Source organism: Crotalus tigris, unplaced genomic scaffold (assembly GCF_016545835.1).
Source record: "Crotalus tigris isolate CLP2741 ecotype Arizona unplaced genomic scaffold, ASM1654583v1 scf7180000023617.9722795, whole genome shotgun sequence".
Classification (NCBI taxonomy): domain Eukaryota; kingdom Metazoa; phylum Chordata; class Lepidosauria; order Squamata; family Viperidae; genus Crotalus; species Crotalus tigris.
In genome coordinates, this window is record NW_024100081.1 from 6,048,267 (window position 1) to 6,068,545 (window position 20,279).

The following is a 20,279-nucleotide window of genomic DNA, read 5'->3' on the forward strand; positions in this document are numbered from 1 at the left end:
GAATTTGTACCAGAGACAAATTCCTTGTGTGACTAACCACACTTGGCTAAAATAAAGTATTCTATTAATTCTGTTAATTAAATCAAAATCAGTTCTTAAAGCAACTAAACCTCTTGGTAATTGTTGGTATATGTTTGGTATATGGTATATGTTTGTGTACATGTACTAGTGTATGCAGCCGATTACTGTTTTTCAAAAATACTCTGTTTGTGTTCACCAGTATTAGAGATTTGTTGGAATGAAGGACTGGATTTTTATTTCCATGGATCCAATGACATATTAGTTTTTTGAAAAGTTAAAAAAAGCCCAAATGTCACAGAACTTGATTTTTTTTCTTTCTCCCTTCTCACAGATTTTTTCAAAACTTTAATAAGCCTCTTTTGTAAACCCAGTATAGGAAAAATAATCAAATCACTCTTTTAGTTGGTTGGGGAATTCTGGGAGTTGAAACCCACAAGTCTTAAAGTTGCTAAGTTTGGACACCCGTGGCCTAAACCAGTAATGGATAATGTCTTGTTACGGGCCATTTATTTTTCATAAAGCTTCTTATCTGGCTTGCCAAAGACATTTCCCCCCTGACATTCTATATCTTGGTTCTATGGATCAACAGTTTTCTAAAGTCCTTGAATTTCTCTAGGAAGAAAAGCTTAGTCTTAGTCAAGGAAAACTATCACTATCTTAGTCAAGAGGTTTTGCCCCAAAAGAACAGTTACTGAAGTCTTGCTTATCCTTCAACTTTCTCATTGGAAAAAACAAGAAACAAGGCAACAAAACAAAGGCACTCAGGAACTGCCCCACCCCTCAACTTCCACAGATCTTTTATTTAAGGTTAGATAAATATAGGAAAAGGAATGTCAATTTCATTATTTATTTATTTATTTATTTTTAAAAAACTCTTTCTTTTTTCAACAGCAAATCTTCGTCCTGGAGCAGAACAGAAAGTGGTGTTTATTACAGCCCGTGTCCATCCAGGGGAAACACCATCATCTCTTGTATGCCAAGGTGAATAGTTTCATATGTAAGAATTTGAATGAAATTCAAGAATAGAAGCTTCTTATCTCTGTGTGGAACCTGTCTCTAGCCATTACACTTATTAGCCTCTGCTACTTAAAACTGCATGCTTGATAGTTTTCGTTTAAATTTTAAATGGGGTTGATTTGGAACTACACATCTTTCTGCCACCTTGTGGCCATCAGGATTAGCCCTAGAAAAATTCCAGTCTGAAATTTTGGAGGTTCTGCTTCCAATCAACATGCATGACTGTAATCTAGATAAATCTATGGTTGACATCAATATAAGAGACTTTCTAGTTAGGGAGTCCAAATGTTGCCATAAAACAAACCTTATTCAGCATGTGGAAGGAAACTGGATTTAAATTGAGTTTAATAACATATCACTGAATAAGTATTTTTGATAAAATACTCCTTCTATGATGAGTTTGCTGACAAAACAAACCCTGCAGCTGATAAGACTGTGCTACAGTTGGAACACATTCCTATATAAGGTTATATGAAATGGCTCATACCTTACACAGCCATTATAAGAATTGCTAGTTGGGATACTTGAATAAATCTTCCATTTAGAAGTTGGTTTCTCTCTTAAGTATCATAGAAGGGAAATATAGATAATTATGTTTATCCTGATGTGGGAATTATTGTGGAATGGCAGGGCAAAGTTATGCTGAATGGGGAGGAAAATAATAAAGCATTGGAGAAAACGGCTGAAAGTAGTCATTGTAAGTTTGTAAGCATTAAATTCTTACAAGACAAAGATGAGCATGGACAAGTGTATTAGAAACTTGCTTGTCAGCAGCAATATTGCATGCTTGATTTGTTTGTGAATGGAAGGACTGGAAAATGGTGGATTTCCATCTACAATGAACCATTGGACTTATTGTCTCTTGAGGATTTACTTTTTGTGTGTCATTAGTATTCTACAGACTGATGAAGAATTAGAGTAAATCCACACCTTTCTCATGAAAGTTAACAGAGGCACAAAATGAATAGATATATTTTCATAGAATTCTTGCAGCATATATCCAAACTGAAATCCAATTATATATGACTTTTTACTTAATTTTGCAGCAAAGGTGTAAGTTTAGGGTCTATAATGATATGTACATTATTTTGCTGAATCTATTGAGTCCTAGAAAATAGTTTAGAAAAGCACATAGATTTAAGTGCTGTCGGAAGCTCTGTTCTTAAAAAACTTTGTTTCTGAGCCTAGATCACTTATTTTAGCTGAACAACACACAGTTTGGTTTTTATATATGGCACCATGAAAAAAGTGTTAACACACCTGTCTAGTAGTAACTTCTGTTACGAACTATATTGAACAGCTTTTTGTTCTCACAATGATAAATCTAATCTGTATAGGATGCCCCAAATAGGACTGAGTTCAATAACATCTGTCAGAGGTATTAAGAGATATCTCATACTGAGGACAATATATAACCATCATAATTAATAGGTGCTGGTAATCTTACCACTTTTAAAAGTGTCTGTGTTAGAAGCTGTAACACCAGTTGAATATACATGTTCATACTAAGCCATAATAAGGTTTGAGCGGTTCTAGCTTAGTATTTTCTTTCTGCCTAGCCATTAATGTAAAACTAAACCCAGAATATTTTAGTTACCCAATAATCTGTAATTAAAACACAGTTTATAACATACCCTTAATTTCTTAATCATTCATAGTTTCATTGGATGATTCCAGATTCTATTATTATGAGAGAGGGATAAATATTTTATGAATGCATTGAGACCTCTGAGTAAGCATGCATGGGAGTGCATAGTTAATTGTCAGTCCTAAGAGACTCCAATTTTGTGAATCAAATGTTCACATTGCAGGTTTGGGGGGAGAAAAACAATGTGTTATATGACTGTACCTAAAACATGCCTAGAAAATGAAGTCCTTTGTTGTTGTGGTAGTTTTGTTTTGTTTTGTTTTGATAGGACCAGTTCTGTTTCACCTATAACAATGACTTTACAATCATTTACACGATGGTTAAATATTTGTAGTTTTTTAATAAAATAAATCAGTACTGGTAAGCAGCTCAGATGTGCCTGTATTCTGACAGTTGATACCTGGTTAGAAGTACTATTTGTTGTAGTCTGCTAATCGGTGACATTAATTGAAGTAGTACCTGCGATAAAGTTGGAAAGCAATGTCTACTTATTTTTAAATTCTTTAAATCTTGGACTTATTTTTTACTTATGTTACATGGGAGAAAAAAATAACCAAGCAAGAGTAAGTTAAGGAGCTGATTGTATAGCAAAGCTGGCCTATTCTTCGCTATTTTTAAAAAAATTTTATTAAATTTGCCACCCATCTCACAGTTCAAGGACACTCTGAGCATAGTCTTAAGTGGTTCTATCTGCTTGCATTTTAGTAAAATGGACATGATATTTCAATTTTTTAATTGCAACTTTCTTGGGAATTTCACTGAACTGTTGAATCAACTACCTAGTGGCATTATTTTAGCTATTTCTTTTCTTCTGAAAGAAATATCACCTTTACACTTTAATTTTCTACTGTAGTTTATTTTGTGAAGCTATTATATTCACCTTTTTATAACTTTAGGACCCTTTTTGACATCCAGATGGATTTGTTGATGGTAGTGAGGAAATAAAATATAGTATAGCTGGATAATTATATCGCATTTTCAGCTAATCATAATCTAACTTAAAGCAAGCATTAGTTCAGATGAGCAAGAGAAAAGCAAAACTGACAACTTGGACTCTCATATCATAAAGAAATAGAATCCCAAAGTGGTTCTGGGGTAGCTTTTCATTACACTTTTGCATAACATTAAGTTAAATCAAGTGGCATGAAATGAAAATTTATTCTTTGCTAAACAGCATGTGTGGTTTATGTATTTTTAGCACATATCCTCATTCCATCTGGTTGGGAAAAATACCTGAAACTAAGTTTGAATCCACCTGGAGAATGGACATTATCTTCTATGAGATCATTCTTTCTTAACCCAATATTCTCCACATGCCATTTTCTATACTGCCCGAGAAATATGGGAGTTGATGTCCAAGTTATCTGAAGAACATCAGGTTAAAGAAGTGACATTTGATGAATCTTACATTTTGTAACTTCAGCTTATATCTCAAATGAGTTTTCACTGAAGTGCAAGAGAATAAAATGCTTTATGTCTATTTATATTTCCTACCGTAGTATAGCTTCTTATAAAAAGATGGTTTTCCAGATCACCTTTTAGACATTTTTAGAGACAGATAAGAAAATCATATTTTCAGAAATATAAATAAGAATTTATTATCATTCTCTGTTCTAATCCCAAAGTTTTCCAGGACAGCTTCTGAAACTGATCCCAGGAGACAAACCTACGTTGCAAATCCCATAGAGCAATCTCATTCTCAGGAGCAAACTGGCATAAAAGCATCACCATTCCCCATTTTCCTTTTCATTCCCCCATGAAAAAGCAAATCCTCACTCTAATGGGATATATTCTAGTTTGCATGTTGCAAGTCCCATACTAGGCAAAAAGGAAAGAACACAGGGCCAGCTAGCTATCTCAATTTTATTTTAACCCCCAACTGACTAATTCATACTTCTCTGTTGATTGATGGCCTTGAATCATATCACACTTCTAGGAGGTCATTTCTCTCTCTTTCATCTTATCTCTATTCTTTCCCCTGTTTTCTCCTCTATTCTGTTCTCTACCTGTCTTGCTTGTTCATGGACCAGAAGTTTGATTTTTTTCTTCTCCCCATTTAAATTAGTCTTTAGGAATCACTTTGGGTTTTGGTTTGGCATAATATTGTGCATTTGCTAAGTTACATGCCATTGATTGTCCCAACAAAACTCCCTCTTCATTTTAGCTGTTCATCAATAAAATATCTCTTTTGATGGAACTGACTAAATGCACACATTGCACTAAATCATGTTGAAGTTTGTTTAGTTTAGCACTGAGTGTTGTATGTAGCCATCCAGTTCTGGTTTATTGCATAAATCATAGTTAACAAACAATATAGAGTGTAATATGTTAGGTTAGTTTATACCAGTCACAGTGGCTCTGCATTCTAAGGTATTGCTAGTACAATATACAGTGTGCAAATCCTAAAGCCCCTGGCTTGGTGGGACTGCAGTATAGTATCTACTCTAAATGAAGACATCACAGCTTTTGAATTAATACCCAATTAAAGAGAAATTCAAGGAAAACTTTCCTGTGATTTGCTACACCTGACAAAAATCCCTCCAAAACCCTGCAGCAACTTGATCAGTCTGATCAAGAACTGCCATTCAATTTCCCATCTTCACAACTTTTAAGAAATGCCTCTTATCTGTGTTTAGCAGCAGGAATAGCATTGGGATTGAATAGTAAGTTCTAACACAATCCAATAGTGACCTATCTATAAGCAAACCCTAACAAATAGGTCACACAAAAGATGGCAAGAGGTGATACGGCTTTGGTGGGAGAGATAGGATTTAGATTTAATTTTTGAGAACTATTTCCATTTCTCTGGGGGATTAGAAAGTCTCCTGTGGGGAAAAAGAACGGAATTAATCATTCTTCTACTTGTGGGCTCTGCTGTAATCTTCAAATGATAGTATCTCCAGATTGGGATATGAAAGTAAATTGAGCTCAGTTCCCTCTGTGTAACTCTTTGACCCCAAACACCCACAAAGATGCAGAAAATGTGTTTTTGCTTTTATCCAGTGATACCACCACCAAGAGATCTTGCTTAAAGCAGCGTTAAAGATATTCAGAACCGAATCAATTTGTAAACTTCTGCTTTTAGCTTGGGTTTTCTTTTTCTTTTTTCTCCACAACAATTCTACCCAAAGAAGAAAATGCACAAGATAGGTGGCAGAATGGGCCCATTCTACAAATGACAGCCAGCTTTTTAGTATAACTTTCCCAAATAGTTGCCCTATTTTTTAAAAAATAGCTGTCTGGGATCTACCAAGTCATAACATCCTGAAATCTCTCTGGGAGAAAGCATGTTAGATTACTGCAAGCCAGACTGGATAGTTCAAGTCTTGATGGACTGTTTGGAGAAAGTTGGTACTAAAATGATACGTAACTAGCCCTTTCTAATTCTGTGTTCGAACTTCCAGGGGGAGAAGACTCAGATTCATAATATAAAGTTTCTCAGGCATTTCCTTGAAGCTCCAAGGGGATCCAAAGGCCCATACTTGCACTGCACACAGGCCCTCCTTCCTAATGCCCTATGACTGTATCTATACTATACCTTAGTTCCAGGACCTTGTCTTGCTGAATAGAAAAATCTGGAATGAATATTTGCTTAGATTTATTTGGCAGAAACTTCTTTTGGACCTTGCCATTCAATAAATTTATTTTTATTATTTTTTTTTGACAACAGTGGTTTTTGGCCAAGGGAGTAAGGATCTCCTCACATTCACATCCCTGACAAATCAAGGACCACAGTCACAAGGTTATTAGTATGGGAGTATAGTGGGGCATTTAAAATACGTTAAGAGGCAGAACAACTTGGTTTAGACCCTTATGAAATCAGGCCAATGTCTAAAATAGATTATCATAAAATATATTTATCTTTATAAAATTAGAGAGTGATTTTATTCTGTCAAAAAGGCATTGTGACTTTGTATGTCTAATATAATGAGAATATTCAAAATTGTTACTAGGTAATAGTAATAGTAGTAAAGTTGGAAGGGACCTTGGAGGTCATCTAGTCCAACCCCCTGCTCGGGCAGGAAACCCTACACCATTTCGGACAAATGGCTGTCCAGTCTCTTCTTAAAAACTTCCAGTGTTGGAGCATTTACTGCTTCTGGAGGCAGGCTGTTCCACTGATTAATTGTTCTCACTGTCAGGAAGTTTCTCCTTAGTTCTAGGTTGCTTCTCTCCTTGATTAGTTTCCACCCGTTGCTTCTTGTCCTGCCTTCAGGTGCTTTGGAAAATAGCTTAATTCCCTCTTCTTTATGGCAGCCCCTGAGATATTGGAATACTGCTATCATGTTCCCCCCTTGTCCTTCTCTTCGTTAAACTAGACATACCCAATTCTAGCAACCGTTCCTTATATGTTTTAGCCTCCAGTCCCCTAATCATCTTTGTTGCTCTTCTCTGTACTCTTTCTAGAGTCTCAACATCTTTTTTACATCGTGGTGACCAAAACTGGATGCAGTATTCCAAGTGTGGCCTTATCAAGGCATTGAAGAGTGGTATTAATACTTCACGTGATCTTGATTCTATCCCTCTGTTAATGCAGCCTAGCACTGTGTTGGCCTTTTTGGCAGCTGCAGCACACTGCTGGCTCATATTTAAGTGATTGTCTACTAGGACTCCGAGGTCCCTCTCACAGTTACTACTATTGAGCATGGTGCCACCTATGCTGTACTTGTGCATTTGGTTTTTCTTGCCTAAATGTAGAACCTTGCTTTTTTCACCATTGAATTTCATTTTGTTAGTTAGTGCCCAGTGTTCAAGTCTGTCCAGATCCTTCTGTATCTGGAGCCTGTCTTCTGGAGTGTTGGCTATTCCTGCCAGCTTGGTGTCATCTGCAAATTTGATGAGCCAACTCGTGACTCAATCCTCCATATTCCTTGGGCCAATATTTGTTGTATTATTCACTCATCATCCTAATTCCCTCCCCTGGTTTTCTGTGTTGCCTCTTAAAGTGATCACTACCTCCTGTTCTGTAGAACGACTAGTTCTATTGAAACGTATTTGTAGTGATAAGGGGTAATTCTTGCTAACAAATCCATATTCAGGACAGTTTTTCTTTCAGCTGCCATGATTATAGGAATCATTTTTGGGAAGGAGCAACTGTATCCCCAGAACTTGTATGTGCCAGTCTTCACATTTATTCAATCTGAATACCTGAACAGTAAGTTATGCAGCCCTTTTTTTTTTTTCCTGAGGCCTCGGTGAGAGATTAGAAAAACTGCCTTCTTCTAGTCTAAATTACTTTTCTGGCCTCAAGAAAGAAAATAATTTTATTTTATTTTATTATAAAAAAATCAACATATGTTAATTTTTCCAATCAACAAGTTTCTGGAGTTTGCTATGCTAATACATGTTCAATTCCTAATCCTTCATTCTCTTCTCTAACCAAGAATAAAGTAAATTCCAAATTTGATAGTAGTCTGTATCTTCTTTATCTTTCAACCTCATAGTTAATCTGTCCATCTCTGCACATTCCAATATTTTCCTGATTATTTCTTCCTCTGATGGCAGTCCTTCATTATTCTAGTATTGTGCAAAAAATATTCTCGCTGCTGTAGTGATGTGTAAACTTAAATATAGTTTCTGCTTATTAGTCTTTTCAGGCATAATGCCTAGTAAAAAAAAATCAGGTTTAAAATCCACTTATTTGCCCAATATTTTTTCTAACCACATATGTATATTTTTCCAATAGGCCTTTGCCTTACCACATGTCCACCAAATGTGGTAATACGTGCCTATGTTATGTTTACATTTCCAACATCTATCTGACATATTTTTAAACATTTTTGCTAATCTTGCTGGTGGAAGCTGCCATCTATAAAACATTTTATACAGATTTTCTTTGTACGAAGTTGACATTGTTAATTTATAGTTTCTCTCCCATAACATTTGCCATTTTTCTAATTCTATATTATAACCAAAATTTTTTGCCCATCTTATCATTGTTTCTTTCACTTGTTCACTTTCCATATCTAAAATTAACAAAAAGTTATACATTTTCTTAATTAATTTCTCATCTGAAGTTAACAAAATCTTATCAAACACAGTTTGATCCTTGTAAAATCCATACATTTTTACATCTTTTTCATATCTACTTTGTATCTGTAAATGTGCCCACCAGGACAGGTTAATTCCCTGATTTTCCAATTCTTGTTTAGATTTTCATTTCCCATCAATATCTAAAATATCTTTATATGTCCATATTTTTTCAAAGTCTACCAGGTTCGGATGTATAAATGCCTCCATCGTTGATAACCACCCTGGAATTTTTTAATATATTTTAGCTTTATTTTTTTCCCTTACTGTTAACAAGGCATTTCTTATAAAATGATTTTGAAAGTACTTATGGACTCTGTTTTTCCTGTACCATAAGAAAGCATGCCACCCCAATTGTAAATCATGTCCCTCTAAATACAATAACCTTTTATTTCTGAGTGTTATCCACTCTTTCACCCATGTTAACACAGATGCTTGATAATACAACGTCCATTCCGGCAACCCAAAACCTCCATTTTCCTTAGCATTTTGTAATGTTTGAAAGAAGGAAAGAAAATAATTTTAACCTTCATGCTCAATTTAGTGCTCATTTGGTACCCTCTGCAGGACTTCTTAAAAGCATTTCAACTGATGCATAACGTTCAATGTTGTCATATAATAGTCTTCATTAATATAATCACTCCTTGATTTGATAATTCCCCATATGGTACGGTAAAATGGAACAAGCTGGCTTGATGATATTGGTAGCTTAGACAGTTGTTCTCCTCTGACAATTTTTATTCTCACCTTCAATAGTTTTCTAGAGCCTCCTTGCAGCTCGTGACAATCACAGTATTTTTCCTACTTTATCTTCTGACCCTTTGTTTCTTGCCTGTCTTGGCAGAGTTTGGCTGAATTGATTTTTTACTTTGCTTCATTCCTTTCTTTCTAAATTGCTCTACACGGGCACCCTGCTCTCCCTAGATCTCTTTTCAGTGCATTGAGAATCTGGCATTCATGGGTGACTATGACCCAACCGCTGGAAATGGTTGTCTCTGTGGGAGGCCATATGTGTATAACATCTCTATTTATAGACCAGCAAAGAAGCCTCAATAATAGGAACAAGAGTGCCTTGGAGATAGATTTTTTTCTGTTGGATGATTCCAAAGCCTTCCAGGAATACTTCCACTTTGCTGTTCCAGAAATCTGGGCTTATTGTCTATCCTCTAAATCTCTTGAATTTGCAGATGTTAACATGTTGGTTGGAAAGTCTGAGAGTTGTATAATATATTTCAATTGTGGAGTTGGAAGCCACGTGTTTCCATCTAACAACAAAAGTTTGGTTATCTGAGATTTGTTAGCTATCTCTTCCTATTTTATTGCTCAACTTTTTTTTTAAAAAAAATCAAAATTATTATATCTACTATCTTAGACACTTTTAAACTTGTATTAGTATTATGTATTTTTCTTTCCTTATAAGCTTATAAGAAAAAAAATAGTAAAATGGGAAAAACAAGCAATTATATATATATATATATATATATATATATATATATATATATATATATTAAAAAGCCCCTTAAAAGTTAACAGTTTATATTGCAGCAATAAATTAGCAATAAAAGTAAATGCAGCAGAAATAAATATAATAATGTTTAATTCATTGAGTACTGTACATTGAAAATAAAGTAGCATTGCACCAGGCAAGTTTCCTTGAGGCTATTGCATCATAGCTAAATTAAGGATTTTTGAAGTCATTTGTAACATCCACATTCTACATTGCCCTCTTAAAATATGAATAAAAGAATACCATAGTAGATTAGTTCTTGTATATAGAACTTAAAGGAAGTTATTTTATGGTCTAAACACTGTTTGGTATCTTTGTTACAATGGCATTTCCCCAATCCTGTGGTCACCAGATGAGTAAAACTACATTTTTCAAAAATTTCAGCTTGCCTATTCTTTGGAAATTATGAAGTTATAGTCTCCAAGGTGAAGAAAGTATAACATAATGAATTCTCTGACTTTCAATGGAATACAATTTTTACAGCAAATATATATTGTGTTCTTTATTGCTTGCAGTATAATACATTGAGAAGTGCGCTGGTTCATGAGGTTAGAATGCTGGGCTGAGGATCAGCAAGCTCAGATTTAAGCCCTGGTTGCTGCCACATGGCAGAGTAAGCTCCCATCACACACTCCATCTTCTGCTGACCCAGCAGTTCAAAAGCAGGCGATTATGAGTAGATAAATGGGTATCGCTTTAGTAGGCAACTTCATGGGGACATGAAAGGAACCACCAGCTGGGCATTCCAGGCGCAGCAGTGATGTCACTGGCAATTCTTTTCACCATGGAAGCACTTTGGTGGCTTAGCAAATACTTTAATTTACTAACATATAAAGAACAAATCTGGCACTGTTCTGGAAAACAGAAACTTTGCTGACAATAACAGGCTAAGAGGTCATAACTGGAGACTATATGGTAATGGAAAAGTTGACAATGCATCTCTATAACAGAAGTTTAATAAAATTCAAACAAGCTTCCTTATTTATATGCAACACATTACACAGCAAGGCAATTTTAGACATTTGGAATATAATTTCTAGGACTTAAACAGACACCAACGACAATAATAAATGTTCAGTGTAAAGCATACATATTTAAACTGTAGTTAGCAGTTGGGGAAACAAATGGAAGGGACGGAGAGCATGTGTTACTAGAACATTATTATATTTTTTTAAAAATCTGTATTTAGTAGTTATTCTTTTATTGCATCTTATTCTTTTTCTTGCATTGTTTTGTATTGCATTAACAATAAAATTATGGAGGGAGGGAGGGAGGGAGGGAGGGAGAGAGAGAGAGAGAGAGAGAGAAAGAGAGAGAGAGAAGCAACCAAATCCTTATTTTTATTAAATTCCGAATTGCAGCATGTAAATAAAAGAACAAACTCATCCTTGCTGATAAGGGCATAGCTGATTGCCAGCCATGCTTTATTCTAATATGCAACTTAGACAGTGAGAAGCAAACCTTTTCTATGAAGAAGTCCAGTTGATATGGCAACCAGCAAAGTCTCTCAGCTAAAGCAACCTCCATTTGTGACCTTCATCTGAATTTCAGGTGAAGAGATCTCTGAAGCAGGCAGGGTTCTGTGAACATAGAAACCTTTTGAGCTTTTTGTTAAATAAGGCACTTCTCTTTCTCCTTAACCTGGAGTATTTCTTGACTCATCTTGAATAACCACAGATCTTCTTGGTTTTGTTGGTTGACATATGTTTAATATCAGACCTCAGTGTACAATATGTATATTTTCTGCTCACTTTGCATTCTATCTCTTCATGGAAGAAAAACATAATAATGTTACCCTGAAAGCCCATATTAGGATGTTTAATCTCCCCCCCCCCCAAGAATTTGTATTAATCGCAGAAGTTATACTTTCTTGTATAGAAATTCTCCCATTTCTTTAACCATCTATAACAGCTTATATTTTTTTCCTTTTTTCAATTAATGTTCCCGAAATGGTTTACAAATGAAATAAAATGTAGTGCAGTGTTAAGAAATGTTAATATGAATAAAAATGGTAACAAATTATGTATTTAAAGATCTAGCAAAATGAAAACTTTCTCTTATTAAATCTGACCGGTCCTAGGAACCTGCTGGCTCCCCAAGATTAACCAACCCCTCCCCAACAAACCCTCCAGAATAAAATCTCCCAAGATCTCCATGCACAAAAAAATCTTACAATCTTATTTCAGCAATTTATTGGTTTGTTTCTTTATTTGCTGCCAAGGCGCCAGGACCAGGAAAAGTAGCATTAGAAAGCTTTTTTTCCTTGCAGTCAAGTCTGGCTTACTTAGTATGCATGTATCCAATACTCAGCAATGTATGGCTGGTTAGAATGCATATAGATAATTATAGTAGTTTATCACTATTACAGTCAGGCAGCTGGTTCTACAGTTAGAGGGCTATGGTCAAGAACACGCTAATGTAGGCATGCTCATGTGAACACTATAAGTGCTCAATGGTTTTTAAAATATGTTTGCAAAGGTCAGGGGTATTCATGTCAGAGATGTAAGAGGCTTCCGGCAAATTAGGGGGATTTTTTCATTTTCATTCTTTTCTTCCCCTACAGATGAGAATATGGCAGAATATCAATAGTTTATAAAGCATTTCTAAATCCAACAGTCTCAAATTCAAAACACTCTTTGTGAGTGTGAAACACCCTGCTCTGTGTGTAAAATAGATTGTTTTGAATGTTATGGAAATGTTTGGAACTCAGTTTCAAAGTCAAAAGCCTTTTGCAAGTTTTACATTTAAAACACTTTCAAAATACGCAAGACAGCCTAATCCATGATGCTCTCGGAACTAGGTTGCTTTTATGCAGATGTGTTGTTACCACACTAGGTAACGTCTTCAGTGCTAGAAGAGAGTGGGATTTGCTCTCTGTTTATATATAGTAGCTTGCCCTGTCAGTGCTGTTGCTGTTTTCCCTTGATAGTTTCTTGATTAGGTGTTGTTTACTGCATGATTGTTTGCCTGAGTTGGTAGTTTTTGATTAGGGTATTGTATACTGCTTGAATGTTTGTCTGGTGTTAATCCTGGTGTTAATCCTTCTTATCTGGGTGTTGATTGCTGATGATGAGGTGTTCTGTATTTCTGTTTTTTTTTTTAATATCTCTTTTGAATGATGTATAAATGTTGTTTATGTCCATATACCTGTTGATGGCTGATTTGTCTGAGTGCCAAGATTCCAGGAATTTCCCAGGATTTTTGCATTTAGTGTGATCAAAGATGCTCACAGTTTCCCAATTAGTTTTTCTTCACCAACCACCCTTAGTTTGAACCTGTAGAGGATAGCCAGTTAGGGGTCATGATAGAAGGAGGGATCTCCACCTTCTAGTCATGGCTTTTGAGCCCCACTGCCTTCTTGCTTAGATTCATGCATAATTTCTGATTATTATTTCTGTAGTTTCCTGCTGGCACCATTCCTCTTTTGAAACCTTGGCCATGGTCCTCTTGTTTCACACCAACCTATTCACTTGTGAACTAGCCATGATGAGAATAAGGATGATAAGGAAAGTAATAATGAGGGAATGGTAATGGTAATAATAATTGTGAGCAAGGAAGATTAAAAGAAGTGGGGTCATTTCCTGCCTCTTGCAGTTTTGAGAAGAGCAGCTTTGTCTCCTGAAGAAATGAAAATGAACATATTTTTATTATTTTAAAATGAGTTTTACTAAAAGTAAGGAAAAAGAAAAACTTTCTTATAGCCTGAAATAACCAAATGTACAAGCAATTAGAATTGTGTGAAATAATTCCGATAAGATCACAAATAACATTTCAAAGATCAATCTCTCATAAACTTATACTGACTTAAATTGTAGAAGACGATGACCTGGCTGAGCCCAAGGGGATAGATAGATAGATGGATAGATAGATAGATAGATAGATAGATAGATAGATAGATAGATAGATAGATAGATAGATAGATAGGCATATGGGGAGCCTAGACAAAAATTGAGATGAACGTGTTATGAAATTCAAATATGTTACTAGAGTGCAACATGTCAGAATGTAGTTTGCATAAAGACAATACACTTCTGATACAAAAATCTGAGGCAAATGAATTAAAACAATTAGCAAACCCTTTTGAAATGTAAGATGCCATGAAGATTAGTATAGGATTTCCTCAGCTCATTTCTTTAGTTCAGGGGTAGGCAACCTTGGCTCTTTTATGACTCATGGACTTCAGCTCCCAGAATTCCTGAGCCAGCATAGTCATAAAAGAGTCAAGGTTGCCTACCCCTGCTCTAGTTGGCTTCTACTGTCCAATACATGGCTAACATAGATTGCCATCTGCAAACCAAATTTTAGCAACACTTCCTCTTAGCTTCTTTTGATTTCCTGGGATTTATGGTATCATATCTCTTAACTTTTAGACTATAACCCTTAGCTTACAGTGGGAAGCAGACAGCTTATTCTGCCTATAATTCTCCTCTTTGCCCAAACTAGCTTTTCTACTCTTGGAAGATTTTCTTGGTTCCAGATTAAACTCTCATCACCTCTAGCCTCAGAGGAGTTCATCTCTACTCCCTCCACAGTTTCTCTCAGCCAGTCATTTTCCTGGAAACTAGCTCACAAAGTCTGTGTGATCATTTCTTGGCTCAGTACAATTTTCAACCTTTCTTTCTTTCAGGTGTTTTCTCTTCTTCAACCCCTGCCAGGGAACCTCCTTCCTTTCACATTTCTTTGCTATCTCCTCCCCATTTGTCTCAAGCCAAGGGTTTTTTTAAGAAAGAAAGAAAGAAAGAAAGAAAGAAAGAAAGAAAGAAAGAAAGAAAGAAAGAAAGAAAGAAAGAAAGAAAGAAAGAGAAGGGACGGGAAGGGAAGGGAAGGAAAATTTCCTTCTGCTTTTGGTTGTGCAAAACTCTTTTTACCCTCCTTTCTGGAAGCCAATTCAAACATCCAAAACTTTTGTTTTGTCTAGATGGATCATCCTTTGTGTATTTGCTTGCATTTGAAGTGAGTAGAAAACATGATACCAAATGGAAATAAATAAATAGTCCAAGGAACATAGAAAAAAGTAAACTAGGGAATCAAAATGACACAGAGAGGTTGCCAAGTTCATTTTTTCTTGTGAAGAAATTAAAGAAACAAAAGTGAAAGTAAGAAATACATAAAAGAAAATGAAATAAAGATATTACACTGAATGCCAACATCTATTTAACAAACTTCCCAAATAAGAATCCACAGGTTATAGCCTTATCTTTAGTGATTTTAAATGACATATAACTTAGTGATAAAGCATCAGAAGTAAGATGAAAATGTATCCAAAATAATGTACACCATAATATATGGGAAGCATTCATAACACATTTAAAGACTATTGTTTCTGATATTGGTCTTTGCGCTGTATGAACATTATTGATTCTTATGGTGAGGTGAGAGGCAATATTTATATATAGGAACAATATTTACATTCTTCCTATATCTGTATCAATGCCATGATGATCCTTTCACTCAAAATTCATGGACTACCTCTCATCAAGCAGCCATTATTTTTCTCAAAGTTGTGACCCTTCCACATTATATAGCACATAAAAGTAGACTGTAATTGACATTCTTATTTATTTGTACCACGTGAATATTTTGGTTGTCTTTAACACTAGCTAATTCTGCTAAAATAAGAATCATAATCCAGCAGAAATTTACTGATGTCTGAAGCACACAAAATCACTAGAGGGACTAACCTTGAATAATAATGAACAAACTTGCCATTCTGTGCACAGCATCCTTAGAGTAATTCAGATAAATCCTGCCTAATTCGTTAAAATCTATATTCTATAGTCCATGCCATCCTCTAAGGATTTCTTTTTTATTTATTCCCGCATGAAAAAATATTAAGTAGCTGCAAAATAAAAAGAAAGAAAGAAAGAAAGAAAGAAAGAAAGAAAGAAAGAAAGAAAGAAAGAAAGAAAGAAAGAAAGAAGGCAGCAACAGATTTTACTTGGATGGTGGAAATTATCTAAGTACATTACTATGCATTAGGAAAATTAAAGAAAACAAAACAGCCAAAACCAGGAGAATGCCCTTAACATACTATTCAGAAAGCCAGTCAATTCCCTCTTATTTAAAAGTTACAAGCAGCCTATCCCTTTACAGCCAGTTATATAATCCATAATATCAGAAGAAAAGAATGAGAGTCAGGTCCTCAATGACTGGGTTTCCTGCTAATTATCATTATTTCTCAGATTAGTTCCCATTATAAATACTGATTTCTTCCCTTCTACAAGCCCACAAACATTGATCAGAATAAGACCTGAGGTTAGAAATTGATTATTTGAAATAACACGAAGGATAAAATTTTAAACTACCATGTTTCTAAAGTTTCTTAGAAGATAACACTATCTTTAACATAGCTAATTTTCATAAAAGTCGTGTTTTAAATTTGCTTACACGGATGCCAGAATAAATGGGAAGCAAACCCATAGCATATTATAAATGATAAAATAAATCCATTATGATACTGTAGTGCAGGGGTCCCAAAACCCTGGGCCACAGACTGGTACCGGTCAGTGGCTGTTAGGAACTGGGTTGCACAGCTGGAGGTTAAAGGTGGGTGAGTGAAACTGTGCATGAGTGGGATCTAGGTTGCACGCTCATCCTCCTCCCGGTCCATGGAAAATTGTCTTCCATGAAACTGGTTCCTGGTGCCAAAAAGGTTGGGGACTGCTTCTATAGTGGTTTTTCTCCTCTGTTTGTCATAACTTTTGTGCACTTCAAAGTTCATTCTCTTTCCTCAATGAAAGCTTCACAGGACATTTTGGTGTAAATAATTTAAATAAAGAATATGAGATTAGATACATGTGTAAAAATTGCTGTTGTGATCCAACTCTTTAATATTGACTAAAGCAATATTGCATAAGTGATCCTAATCCTTCCTTGCTCGTTATCCAGAAGGATATGATAGGCCCGACAAGTATTAATCTCCATATGTGTATGTCCTTCTTCCAACTGACATTTTATACTTCATACATGGACATCTGTTCTTAACGAAATAACATTGAATATTTTGGGGGAAGATAAGGGGAGGGGTGAGGAAGCATCTTAACATTGTTTTAAACAATAACATAAAAATGCTGACTTACTCATGGAAACTTTTAGTTTGCATCATAGTTTACAATAAGTCTTTAGTCACTATGTATTTTTATTTTGGAAACTATTAGGTTCAAGAAAGTCATCAGCAAAATATAGATCATGAAGCACATGATCTGTCTTTGCTTCTTGATATGCCCTTGACTGGCTATCATCCATGCTGTCATTTGTAATTATCTTGTCTGTCTCCTTTACTTTTGCAGAAAGATAACTCTTTTCTTATTCTTACCTGTCAGCTTAAAAGAAGTTTTCTCCCTTAGGTTGGTCTCTGGTAGATTGACTTCCACCTGCCCCTGATGATGAAAAAGTTACCTGCTGTAAGAAATATAAAGTTAGAAATGTGACTTCTAGTCAGGAGCCATCACCAAAGAAGACCAAATGAAAGTGGACTGAATACAAAAATGAATGTCTGAAATTACATTGAAGAGGATAAATGAGGATCAGATGGAAAAACCAAGATTTGAAGGAAGGGTAAATGTATTGATAGGAGAGGGGAGAACAAGGAAGCTGTAGCTGGACAGAGTTGATATGCTGAAAAAAATAAATAAATGAAAACTTTAAAGAATGGAATATAGAATGTGGAATTAAGGGGGTATTTAATGATGGTAAAACATAAACAGGTATAGTGGATGTTACTGGGGTATCTAGTTTTAAATACAATTCCTTTTCTCTTTCATATCTCATACCTGTAATTTCCTTTATTCTCTTGCTTCTTTTCTGTTCTCTGCATAATGTATAAGTGTGTAATGGGTTTGTATGTGTATATATTGTAGCCAGTAAATTGCATGAATTTTAAATGATTAATTATTCATTAGTCAAGTTTGTTCAGTGAGATCAAAAAGAGGGGATTTGCTGAGGATCCCATCTTTGGGGGGAATGTCACGTACAGGGACCCTGGGACAAAGCTTTTTAGTTATGGACTCCTTTTACGGAAGCGTTCACTTATATACATATATTGTATATGACCCTCTGCTACTTATTTGGCTTCTGAAAAAGCTGTAAAAACTTGGATCTGGGGAAGTAAGGTTTTGTTTACCCTGATAGAGGGCACTGTCATAGTTCTTTGGTTAAGTGTTTCCTGTGACAAGTATTTGTAACCCTATGCTGTGGAATTTTGTAAGCTGCTTAGAGCCTGGTGGGAACTTATTATCACATAAGCCTTAGTAAATAAAGAAATTGAAATAATCCCAAATTTCCATTAAACCAAAATAATTAGTTCTCGTATATTCTACTTCTTTGTCCATGTACCATTGTTAAAAGAGAGTCAGTCCTCCTTCATAGAGAAGGAAGAAATGTTCATTAAACAGAATGTCAATTACATACTTGAAACCCTTGTACTAAAGATAACTTTAAAAAAAAATATATGTACATTTATTCCTAGTTGATTCCAATTGATTTTATTAACTGATTTCTATGATTTCAAGGTATTTGGATACACATGTTCTTGTACACTTATAGCACAAAGTATTTGTGTCAGGCAAGCTAAGTAGCTCTTGTTTCCCTGCTTTCACATACAAAGCAGTTTTCTGGCATCAGAAAACTAGAATGCGCTTAAGAAACTCTTCTAGGTCTCTTGGAGTTTCTGAAGTGCTTGAATTCACATTTTTCCCCTTTGTCTAGAAGACCATCATTTCTCCCCATGTATTTTTATCCATGCTTAAAAGCTTTTTTCTTCATAACTAGCATTATCTATCCTTGATTGGATATCTTGCACATCAGTCCCCATGCTGGTGGGGAATTCTAAAGGACACCAAACTGGTTGAACATATCCAGAAGGGGGAAGGTTAAGAAATGCCCCATTCATTTCACCCATGGAATTTAACCTATATACATGGCAGTTAAAAAAGACTTGAAGAAATAGCTCCTTCTCTAAGAAAATGGAAGTCTAAAATACATGTTCCTGCATACTAGTTACAACCTGCTAGTTGAAAGGGATGTGGTACAATACATCCCTCACAGTGTTAAAGTATAGTGTTTTCTTTGATAAATAAAGAAACTTTCTGAAAGATTATTTGATTGCCATGCATAATATACTTAAAGTTGGAGTGAACTCAGCAAGACATATTTCTGAATAGACATTATAGAATTATATGTTAAACACTGACATTGAATTTCAGCTTCTGTTCTACCTCCTTCTATAAATTCTCCTCCTTTTTATTTATACCTCTATTGTTTCAACTATAATTTCAAATGCAATTTTGATGGCAGCTTTCCCCCCCTCTCAACCCAGAAATAAGCAGTGTCAGCATCCATATTGACTGTTCATTATGGATTCTTTTAGGTAATCATCCTTTCAAGAGAAAATTCCCATGATAACATAATGCTTGAACTTGTCAATAACCATTATACAAGGCAACACGGCTCATTTATCAACATTCGTTTTGAATGAGTACCAGCAGTACTTCAGCAAAGAGCTTCATTGAATAATTTGAGTGGACAGCCCTTTGCTTATTTGCATTTGAAAAAAAAATATTTGGGTGAAATGTGTTTAATCCTGGCATTATGCATATATGTTTGTCTTCAGTACAAAAGTGTGCTTTGCAAATAATTAAGGTGAAAGTAAATTATTTCATAGCTGTAAATTCATACAACTCTCAGGAATAAATCTGCACACGTTGAATATTTAATTAGTAGCAGGCCTGTCAGTTTCTATGGTGCTTTATAGGAAATAAGCTTGTGGACTCTGCTCTGGGAAATGAACATGGGAGGAAGACAAAAGACTAAAGAGATGATGGTTAAAGCATAAATAGGAGAACCAAAGCAATTTCACACATCTCCCAGTTTAAATGCAATGGGGAAACCTTTATGGAAGGTTATGTGGAAGGCTTGGAGGGGCACTAGAAAGAGAGGATGTGTAGGCATTATAAAGAGACATTCGTGTTGGGAAGAGAATAGAAAAATCAGAGAAGTTTGACATGAGCAGATTGAGAGAGACTTGTGCAGAGATCAAGGAAGAACAAACAAAGGATG

General features: G+C 35.3%; 1 protein-coding gene across 1 annotated transcript in view; it reads left to right on the forward strand.

Annotated features, from left to right (window-relative positions):
- The window catches only part of AGBL4 (ATP/GTP binding protein like 4), an 891,909-nt gene that overhangs the window by 594,504 nt on the left and 277,126 nt on the right, over positions 1–20,279 (forward strand). The window contains exon 7 of the mRNA XM_039319949.1: positions 913–1,002. Coding sequence (XP_039175883.1) covers positions 913–1,002 — 90 coding nt within the window. The remainder of the gene's footprint in view (positions 1–912; positions 1,003–20,279) is intronic.